The 11,778-nt window shown below is 37.8% G+C and overlaps 1 protein-coding gene across 1 annotated transcript; it reads right to left on the bottom strand.

Annotated features, from left to right (window-relative positions):
* Window positions 1-3,483: 3,483 nt before the first annotated feature.
* LOC115970413 lies at window positions 3,484-11,100 on the bottom strand. The gene is made up of 3 exons (XM_031090050.1): window positions 10,898-11,100; window positions 4,517-4,721; window positions 3,484-3,879 (listed from the first exon to the last, which is right to left on the bottom strand). Exons 1-3 carry the CDS (start codon window positions 11,098-11,100, stop codon window positions 3,484-3,486), a joined length of 804 nt encoding a protein of 267 aa, XP_030945910.1.
* Between the last annotated feature and the right edge of the window lie 678 nt (window positions 11,101-11,778).

Here is an 11,778-nt window from a genome sequence, read left to right on the forward strand (position 1 = left end):
GGTAAGGCTCAGGTTTCCCTTAAGTAGCCTCCACCGTAATCTCCTCCAATACCTTGGATTGTCCATCAACCAAATCTCTCCAAATGCTTGAAGGGCCTTCCTTAGTATGGAGGTCCTATATGGCGCTATGTCGGACAGAGCACGAAGGTTGACGGTGGAAGAGTTTTTCCACAATTACCGTCCTGCCGAGATCACTCAGTCCAAGTGCATGTACAACTTCATGCCCAGGGGCCCGTTGCTAAGGCTTATTTGTGAGAATCCTGACCCCAACAGGGATCGGAAGAGTCGTTATTTCTTTTTTGAGGATGACGAATGGATGTATCACCCCGGTGACAATGAATTTATGCCCGTTGACAAAACATGGGGCATAATGCCACCGTCGGGTATACGTCCATCAACAAATATTTGTTTATGTTTTAACTGTTCTTCAACGCATAATTGTCCATCTTTTTATGCAGCTCGGGACCGTCCTCCAGTCACACTTAAACAATTCAGTTTTTTGGAGAAAATTTTCACAAAACCAAGCCTGAAGATAAGATGTGGGCTAAATTGGTCAATCTAAACACACTGCATTGGTATTGTGACGGACTAGAGCCGACCAAAGCCGCCCTTCAATACGAAGCCCAAGTTCGTCAACGTAAGTCCGTCATTTTGAGTTTTTGTTATACTTACTCAGTTTTCAACATCCATCCTCTATTTTGCAGAAATGGATGCAGCTAAAAGAAAAGTCTTCATCAAGCAACAGGCAGCAAAAAAGAAGAAGGTTGAAGGTCAACAACCTAAGGAGATGGGTTCGTCCAATCTGTCTATAAAAAGAAAACTGCCAGAAAAACAAGGTCGCCTCCCAAGAAACCCAAAGCAATCCTAGAACCCATCGTGGGATTAGAGGCTGAGGGCAGGAAGACGATTACTCCTGCCAAGCATGGAGCTGGGAAGGGTTTGATGAAGGTCCTGTCCACAACTCAAGAAAAGCCGCCCGTCCTTCTCCGAGAGGACTCCAAACACGCTCTAGAGAAGCTTTCGTCCATCATGTCGCCCGACGACTATGAGGACTTAGGTAATCATGCTACCGAGGCCATAGGGGAGACGAGGTTGTTTAGTATTGCTCAAGTATGTTATGCCATCCACTTCCTATTTTTCCCGTTCACTCACCTCCGTTACTAATAACATTTGCTTTCAGGCCATGGTGATGATGAAAGGGTTGATGGGACGGTGCTTGAATCACGAGACGGCGCTGGACCGTGTTAGGGCAAGGGCCAACGAGACGGAGGAAGAATTGAACAGTCTTAAGACTTAGAGAGTTGGTATGGAGAAGAAACTCTCCCTCTCGGAGAAGGTCAGGAAAGAGCTTGATTAGCTGGTGGAAACGTTGAGGAAGGTCTTGGAAGATAAAGAAAAAGAAATTAAGGACGCCAAGGACCAACTCCATCAATCAAAAAAGGTAGCGATCCGTGAATATCGCGACTCTAATGCCTTCCTAGAGGAGCTTAGGACCTCTTATGCGGATGGCTTTGAAGATGCTATCCATCAGGCAAAGAAAGCTTATCCTGACCTCGATTTTCCTCAACTTAACATAGACACACAACTCCAAGCTACTACTCAACCCATCGCCTCTGAGAGTACGAGGGACTTATTTGCTGACAATGCAGCCCCTGGCGACGGAGAGTCAGTTCCTCTCGAGAACCGGGCCCAGCCCGTTGATGGTGACGTCCGTCAGCCCATGAATGTTGAAGAGAATGTTGAAATTACCTCCCCTCAGCAGTAAAATTACTATTATTTTTTTGGATTGTAACTATTTTGGGAACAATCTTTTAAATTTTTATCCGTCACTTATGGCATGTAAAAACATGACTTTGAATATTTAGCCGGTGATTTAAAAACTCTCTTTTTAGATGTATCCATCTTCTGGTGAATGTGAGTTGTCAATTTTAATTTTTCGTCGAGCCTGTTATAAATATTTTTATAACTCTTTACTCGGGATCCGTCCTTTAGGATGAGCCCGTCCGCACGATGACTACAATTAATTCAGCTGATTTAGATCCATCCTCTATCACATACTATTGTTATTACCTAATCTTATATGGATGTATTCACATGATAAGACAAGTCCGTCCATTTGTGGACTAGAAGCTTTTGATCAAACCTTAAGTTGGATCCGTCCTTTATATGGACTTTGTGTTTATCATTCATTTTAGGATGAGTTCGTCCACTTGTGGGCTGTGAATATTTATTAAGTTGGATCTGTCCTTAAAGTTGGATCTGTCCGTCGTATGGACTAGCCAGTCCTGTTCAGTACTTAAATTCTAATCAGAACCCGTCCACTAATGAACTAGCAATATTAATCCGTCTTTATGTTGGATCCTTCCATTGTACAGGTGGATGATCCGTCCACCTTGTGGATAATAAAATTTTCATCCTCATGGGTTGAACCGTCCACTTTATGGACTAAATGAAATTTCCATCCTACTGGGATGAACTGTCCCCTTTATGGACTTGAAAAAGTTTCCATCCTTCTTGGATGAACCGTCCACTTTAAGGACTTGATAAAGTTTCCATCCTCCTGGGATGTTCCGTCCACTTTATGGACTTGATAAAGTTTCCATCTTCCTAGGATGTTCCGTCCACTTTAAGGACTTGATAAAGTTTCCATCCTTTTTGGATGAACCGTCCACTTTATGGACTACATAAAATTTCGTAAAAAAGACATCGGTCATATCTGAATATGTCTCTTATTATTAAACCAAAAGTAGTTCTTAAAGGAAAAAGAAGCTTAAAAATAATGCTTAAGTATTGTAGCAAAAGTAAACTGTCTATGTAGTTAAAACTAGAAAATCGAAGAATGTTGCAATAATTAACTTAAAACTAGCAAAATTTGAATAAAATGAGGATTTGTCAGATTTTGCTTTCTACGTCGTCATTTTTACTGGTAGTACTTTCGTAGATGTTCAGATTCCATGGCTGTTGCAACTATCGCCCGTCTAACGTCTCCAGATGATAGGTGTCTTTCCTTAGCCATAATGTAATTCTGTAGGGTCCTTCCCAATTGGGGCTAAGCTTTCCTTGGGTAGGATCTTTGGTTGCTCCCATTACCTTCCTCAGAACTAGGTCTCCGACCTAGGAGTCTCTGTGCCGGACTTTGGAGTTGTAGTTCCTTGCCATAAGGTTCTGGTATCGTGCCAACCTTTGCTCTGCTATTGCCCGTACTTCGTCCACCAAGTCTAGTTGCAGGCGAAGGGCTTCATCGTTCTTATTTCCGTCATAGTTGTCCACCTGGTAGCTTATGAGCCTTACCTCTGCTGGGATGACTGCCTTGCTCCCGTATGCTAATCGAAATGGCGTCTCCCCTATAGGTGTCCTTATTGTTGTCCAGTATGCCCATAAAACACTTGGTAGTTCCTTTGGCCATATGTCCTTTGCCCCCTCAAGCCGAGTCTTGATGATTTTTAGCAAGGATCGGTCCGTAACTTCAACCTGTCCATTAGCTTATGCATGAGCAGGTGACGAGTAGTGGTTCTTAATCCCTAGCTCCGAGCAGAAATCCCTGAATGCATTGTTGTTGAACTGCTTTCCGTTGTCGGAGACAAGCACCCTGGGTATCCCATACCTACAAATGATGTTCTTCCAAACAAAACTTCGGATGTTCTTCTCTGTGATAGTGGCTAGAGCTTCTGCTTCCACCCATTTGGTGAAGTAGTCGATGCCAACTACAAGGAACTTTAGCTGCCTAACTGCTGTTGGGAAGGGGCCCATGATATCTAATCCCCATTGAGCGAACGGCCACGGGGTTGTCATAGGGGTGAGTTCTTCCGGCGGTTGTCTAATGACGTTACCAAATCTCTGGCATTTGTCGCAAGCTTTGACATAAGTCTGCGTGTTCTTCTACATAGTAGGCCAGTAGTATCTCGCCCGAATCAGCTTGTTCACCAACGATCGTGCTCCTGAGTGGTTCCCACAGATCCCCTTATGGACCTCTCTCATGACGTAGTCTACCTCCTCGGGTCCCAAACACCTTAGGTACAGGTGGGAAAACCCTCTTTTGTATAGGACTTCTTTTATTAGAACAAAGCGCGATGCTTGGACCTTCAATTTTCTAGTAGCGTCCTTCCCGTCTGGTAGCATGCCATCCCTTAGGTAGGAGACTAATGGCACGGTCCAGTTGTTTTCAGTACCTATCTCCTGCACACTCGTGACTTCATTTATGAGTGAAGAGGTTTGAATGAAGGATAGTACCTAATCAGGGATCAGCATGTATTCTGCTGAGCGGCTTTTGCTCGATCGGCACATTCATTCTCCTCCCTTGGGATTTGGACGAATTTGACTTGTAAACCACTGATTCGATCCTTCACCTCCCTCGAGATTTGAATGGTTTAATTGCAAGAGAATTAGTCCCATAGAACTCACGATCCATTTATGACACTTTACGAAAACCTACAATTGAGAGTTCCTTGAGGGCAAGTAGCTGCCTAAGTGGAGGCAAGCAGCAATAATATTTACAATTACTAAGATGTATGGATACCATATCAGAGAATGAACAATCTCCTAACCAAACAGGAAATCTTTTACCCCCATAATATTTGATGGTTAGAGCTTTCAAGTTTGTAGGAGGACACATTTGCTCAATCACATTTATTTCATTTTCTGTGTTGTTGGTGTCATCACCCCAATGTAAGACCAACTCAGACAGTTTCCGCTTATCGTTTAGGTCAACCTTCTCAGCATCTCTAGCACATTGAACGTTTCGCAAGTTTAAAATAGACAGTTCAGAGAGATTATGAAGCTCTCCCAACTCTCTAATGTTAGACCCACTATGTTTGCCCAGTGGCGACGCCACGTACAGCTTAGGGTGTTCCCAGGAATACCCTGACCTGAAAAAAAAATAATAATAATAATAATAATTTATATATAATAAAAAAAAATTATATTTGCTTTGTATTAGGAACACCCTTAAATTTTTTTTTTTTTTTTTAATTATTTGTTCTACTTTCAAAAAAAAAAGCCCAAAAAAAAAATTTTTTGAACTAAAATCTAAAAAAAAAAAAAAAAAAAAAACAGATTCTCACAAAAACAATAAAAACAAAGCAACGCAACACCTCAAAAAAAAAAAAAGACTAACCCACAGATTCTCACTAAAGGCTTTATAAAAAAATAAAAAAATAAAAAAATCACTAAGCTAACCCTAACCTAAAGACAGACAGAGGTCACAGAGCATTGAGCAACGCCGTTTGTTGAGGCTCATCCAAGCCAAGTAGCCAATGCTGCTCGTCGTCGCTCATCAGATTGGAGGACGGAGATCGCTAGTGCCAGATCGCTTGCCTACTGGCTCGTCCGCTCATGCCCAGTCCAGTTCAGGCCTCCCGCCTCCCTACTCGCTGCTTGGCTGCTGCCACTACTCCGGTGCTCCCTCCGACCCTCCCTCAAGGTATTTCATTTTTTTTCTAAGCTAACTTCTCTCAATCTCTCTCTTTTTCTCTCTAACTCTCTCAGTCTCTCACTCTCTCTCTATTTGAACTGAAAAGTCAAATGACTCTCACTCTCTCTCTCTTTATTCTTTAATATGACCAACTCAGTAACTATCTCTCTCTTTTGATTGGCCGAACTTTAGTCTTTAGCTTTATTAAATTTTGTCTGTTTTTAACTTTTTGAAAATTGAATTTGGCTTTATCATCTGTTGGTGTTGGTGTGTGCAGTGTGTTGGTGTTGGTGTTGGTGTTGGTGAAATATTAATTGTCTTTTAGTGTAATGTGTTATTTGGGAAATTTTCTAATTGGTAGGGGCATCATGAGACGTGCTTGTGTGTTGAGTGGGGTGGGGGTGGATGGGCACATGGGAGGGGGCCGGGCTGCACAAGTGCACATTACACAGTTTTAGTAATTTAATTATTGTGCTACACATGGCCATGGGATGTGTAAATAATGTGCACATCAGTGGCTCTTTTAGTGCTTTTAACAATATAACAAATTAAAACAATATAATTAATGACAAACAAATTAAAGCAGTATAGCTTATTGTTGTGCTAAACAACAATAATTAAAGCAGTATAATTAACCAATAAATTATAAAAGACAAACAAATTAAATTATGTTAGGCTAAACAACAATTAATAATTTTATAATTAATGAAACAACAATATAACAAATTATAGTTTATAAAAGACAAACAAATTAATGAAACAACTAAACAACAATAATTTTCCCCTCAAAAAAAAAAACTAAACAACAATAATTAATAATTTTATTAATATTTCAAATGAACTTATAGTTTATTGTATAGGTACCTTTATTCATTTCTTTTTTTTTCACTTTTTTTCCTTTTGACGTTTTTCGGTGTATAGAATGCAAATTTGTTTTGGTTTTAAGAACATTTTTTTTTTAAGCACAAACTTCATGCCGGCCAAATCTTGAATTTCGGCCGGTATTTACCGAAACGTCCTGAAACACCCGAAATAGACCGAAATGACCCCAAATTTTTTCAAAGTGGAATAAAAACACCCTGGACAAAATTCCTGGAGTTGCCACTAGTTTGCCCACAACAAAAGCTCTTAATATTATGAGATTTCTCAATTTACCCATTTGCACAGGCATCTCTTTCAACTTTGTTCCTCTTACATCAAGGATACTTAAGTTGATTAGTCTCCCCATGTTGTTAGGCAACTCAATGACGAATCTACATCCAAACAAGACAAGTGTTTTAACTGATACAAAGTACTTATAGAATCTGGTAACCGCTGGATTGAAGAGTGACTAAGATCCAAACGATATAGATGTTTTAAATAGCCAGAAAAGTCAGGCTGATAAGAAATTGATTTCATACTCAGCCTAATACCTGTTTCCACTTTTGTTAATAGTTTATGTATTGGTAAATGCTTGACCTCAGGATGATTTTCAATGATCTTAAACTCTTCTATCCCGTGACTCTCTGCAAAATGGATATAATCCACTGATGCTGGGGCATAATTTTTTTCAGCCCAAAACAGAACAAGCCCAGAAAATAGACTTCACGAAATTGGGACTAAAAATTGACAAGAGGTCCAAAAACTCAAAATTAAAAAGGATAGGGTAAGAATGTCAGGTACATAATTGGTCAAGCCCGAAATTATATTGATATGTAAATATAATCATGATTGCGTGGGTTCGGCCGACCATATCAAGGCCATTTGCTATGAAAACCAATGTGAAAAGAATGCAAAATTCTGAAGCCCAAACTTATATTTCAGGAAGCTGTCATTTGGGCCCGAGCCTATGATTATTTTTTTCACCATGTAGACGCAGCTGCTTGAAAATACAAAGGGAAATGTGGAGTTACGTCTTGCAGGGGCACAAAATGGCCTTTACTTCACCCATTTGGGTTTCATGGGAAGTCCTGCAAATGGGCTTGTAGTGTTTGCAACCCATGATAAGGGTACTGTGCAGAGGATTTTTTTTTTTTTTTTTTAAATAATTTAATAGTCAGGAGTTGGAAATTCCAGGAAGACCAACGAGTTGAATATATATACATTGAGAGTTCAATAGCCTATTGTATAAACTATTGGCCCGTAGGTTCTCAAAAAATTCTCCTCTGCTTCATCTTATTAAGGATAATTTTTTATTGTGAATGAATTTTACTTAATTGGCCCTCCCTTTATTTTTATAATTTTTAAATAGTACCAACACTTGTTTAAAATACTAAATGTTAATTTTTCTTTTAATATTTTATTGTAAAGTGCTACATTCATAATATTTTCAAGACAAATCTTATGTAGTAGATTGTTATTGGTTCTAATTTGAATCAATTATTGAAATTACTTTTTTGCCTACTAGTAATAGCGAGTAACAACCTACCACTTAAGATTTGTTGTGAAAATGTTATGAACATAGCATTTCTCTATTTTGTTTTCTTTTCATATAAAACTCATTAACTTCCGTGGGGGAAAGTTTTGCGACAAAGGCCAATATTGTAGAATAAGCCCAAAACTCTCACTGATTTATTGGATTTGTTTGTTAATGGAGAGTCAAGCCCAAAATTCACAATATATAGCAAACAAAGGCTGGTGATGTTTTGTGAAAAGAGAAATCAAGATGAGCTAAAATACCAAAAAAAAAAAATTGTAAGGAAAATACATAGATCCGAAACTTCAATCCACAAACAGCGAGAATAGGAAATTGAAAGAGGTTGTGAGGAAAAGATAGAAGGTTCCCCGTGCCAACACTTCCACCCCCAAGCTTCGTAATCATAAAAATGCTTGTTAGTTGGCTGAGTTTTTGTGTCAAAGTTTCAGATCTAAGAAACAAAAAAAAATAATAATAAAAATAAAAAACATGTCCCCTTACTTGTAGGTTGATGGTGAGTATTTATACTGAGTTTTGGAAGATGTTTGTGACCCCTTTTTTGGTCAGGAGAAAGGCTTTGAACCCCTCAAGTGCTATTTTCCATGACTAGTTTATTTTGCTTTATGCTTAGGAAATGGTTTAAAGCCTCTTTTGGGATGGAAATTTCGAGCACTAGACCTCCTTATGGGCCCTAGGTGCTTCCAGCATCCTTAGCCCACTTGGTGACATGTATGGATTGAGCTTATAAAAATTTCAATAGAAACCCACCCAAACCTTTGTAAGAGACCGCACCCCCAGCCCATTTTTTGGATGTTGGGTCAAACCCAAGTGAATGGGTGGAGTAATGTTATTGCCTCTCAAAATGGAGGTTCAACTAATTATATTTTCCCCTTTAGATTAAGGGTTTTACAATGAAGTTGCCACTTATTTAATTATTGGAATAAATAAAAAAACCAAAATTGAAAAATTCCACATTTTATTAATTTGAAATTGAATTTATATTGATCATAGGAAATTACATGACTTTGGTCCTAGATACAATCTAAGATAAAGTACATGACTTAGTTTCCTAGTTACAATCTAGAAATCGAAAATTACATAGATAAACATTGGTCTATCAACCCTTGATCTAAGCTTGAAGGCTATGTTATAAGGTGGGAAGGTGTTAAGCACCCACCTTACCCGATGAAACTGGTCTTCTTAGACTATGATGGCCAACATTCATATCATATCGTCCAATATGTTATCAATCAATTTGCATGTTGAATTTAATGTGTGTGCATGTGATAAACCCTAATTCCCTTTATTAATCATTGCATTTGGATTAGAAAATAAATTCTAGTGAATGTGTATGAATGGTGATATCCTAGATTCAAGGATTTGAAAGAAGTATGAAACAAACATCTTTTTCATATTTTTGATGTAGATTTAAGATCAAGACTAACGTTATACATGAACATATGATGAACAACCAAGAATATGTGAAAAACACATAAGAACATTTAAGAACATTCAAACATATTCAAGGAAATTTAAATAATTACTATCATGCTTTAATCTTAAATTCTCATCATGGCAATATAAAAAACAAGTTAGGAAAAGGGATTATACATTCATGCAAGATCCATACGGTGGAGGTGGAGACTCTTGGTGGAGATCCTAAGGGTGGAGGAAAAGAAAAGTTAGGAGAAGGAGAGTGAATCTCACTCAATACCATAAGTCTCAAGAAAACCAAAATATGACAAGACTACTATACTTCACTAGAACTCAAGAGAGGAGAAGAGATGGGGTTTTTGTGTGCTTTGGAATGGTAGAGATGAGGGGTTTATATAGTAGTGATGGAGAAAATATGAATGGAAGGTCATTTAATGAGAGTTGACAAAGAATCATGAACTTAGACTTTATTTTAGCCTTTGGAGAAATCAGATACATTAAATTCAGAGATTGTTGGGAATGAGGAGCAAGCAAAATTCGGTTTTCTCGTAACTACTGTAACAACCTGTAAAACCAAATTCAAAAAAATCATATCTTCCTTAATTCTGATTGAAATTGTCTCGTTCTTGTGCTCAAATTGAAACCCTGGATGTCTAGTTTCTGGGAAAATTAACCTCATTCATAAATTCAAAATATTCTAAGAGATATCAACGAAATAGTGAGTAAATGTCATTTGTTAGAAAATAATTTTAGCACAATTAACATTAATAGTTCCCAAATTAGTTTCCAATTAACATTAATAGGCTCCAATCACTCTCATTTCAGACTTAATTAGTTTCAAATTTACTTTAATTAAAAGATAATGCACAAATTACTCATTGAATAATTATTGTTTGACTATCTAATTAATTAAGTGTATGCAACCTTACCATAAAATATAGTCTTAGCCAATCAAATTATGACACATCATTAATCTCAAATTGATTATAATTATAACCAATTGGAATCAATTGTTCATAATCACATATAGTCGGACTCAATTTGTAATAGTGCATCTCGGCCATTAAAACTTGATTTGATGATAACTTTCAATCTGATGGTCCGATTAGGGTTTATGACTAGTCGATTTGATCGTTACAACATTAAGTTCATTTTGGTAAAATGAGATTAAGAATCTAATGGCCAAAATCTAGATGCATATTTTCAAGGTGAAATTACTATTTTACCCTCCATGTGAGGTTAAATGCGAGTTGCAAAATGGGGTGTCAACAACCCTCCAAACCACTTTTCCACAATTTTCTCAACTATTTGTATGGGCTTAGGTCATGCAATAAAATGAAATAAAATAAATAAGATATTGGACCTGTTAAGTGATTGGGCTTAGCCATCTTGCGGAAGCATAAAATTTGTCACTAAAATGACCATCAACAACTTCAAGAGCTTTTTTTTTTTTTAGTGAAAACCATAATCATAAGTATGCTTTTATTAAACTGGAAAATCTTTTAACACAAATTGAAAAACATCTGATGGAACATTCTCCATCCAAATCAATAAAGGGAAAGAAAGCCTAACTTTCTGTGCTAAAGCATGAGATACAGAATTGTCCCTGCCTCCTAACATGAGAGAAGGAATGGGAATGACACAAACCCAAAATAGACCTAAAGTCTTTTACTAGATGACCAAAACTTGAGAAGGCAGAATATCCATCAGCAAGCACCTTGATAATACCTTTGGAATCGCCTTCAAAAACGGCGTGTGGGAAGCCAAGCTCCACTATGAACTGAGTTGCACACCTTGTTGCCAACATCTCCAAGATATCCACCAATGACAAATGGGCAATCTTCTCTAATAGGGCGGCCATAACCTCCCCTTTATCATTACAAATAAGTGAATAACCACTCCAATCCCTGCATCGTTAGACTCCGCAAACATAGCACTATCGAAGTTTACCTTAACTATGGAAGCAGCCGGAGGTTTCCACTTCACTTTCACTGGGTTAGGCTGACGATCTTGACCACGTAACGAACTCTAGAACTCAAGCAAGTAAGAATGAGCAAAGTCCAGCACTTTGCCAAGCGGCAAGCATCGTTCATTACATTTGGCTTTATTACGACGACTCCATATTGTCCACGCCATCGTCACATATAATGCCAGCTTGCTTGATTTCGAGTCCACAGGGGCGGCGTTACGTGCTACCCAGGGGGTTCAAATCAAATGAACCCCTTGGCCTGGCAATTTTTTTTTATATATATAAAATTTTAAAAAAATAAATAAAAATTGTTTTGACTCCCCTAAAATAAATATCTGAACTCACCTTCACCTTAAATTTTGTTTAAATTCAGCTAAAATAAACTTGAGTATAATCATTTTAATACTACTTTCACAATATTTTGACAATAATTAATTTCATAATAAAGGTTAAGTGACAAGTTGTGACTAGTTTTTACTTTGACCCACAACTGACATCACTTTTTTACCTTTCTTTTTTTGCTAATATATCACTTTTTTTTACCTACCTTTAACAACTTGTCACCTATAT

This window comes from Quercus lobata, chromosome 12 (assembly GCF_001633185.2).
Source record: "Quercus lobata isolate SW786 chromosome 12, ValleyOak3.0 Primary Assembly, whole genome shotgun sequence".
Taxonomy (NCBI): Eukaryota; Viridiplantae; Streptophyta; class Magnoliopsida; order Fagales; family Fagaceae; genus Quercus; species Quercus lobata.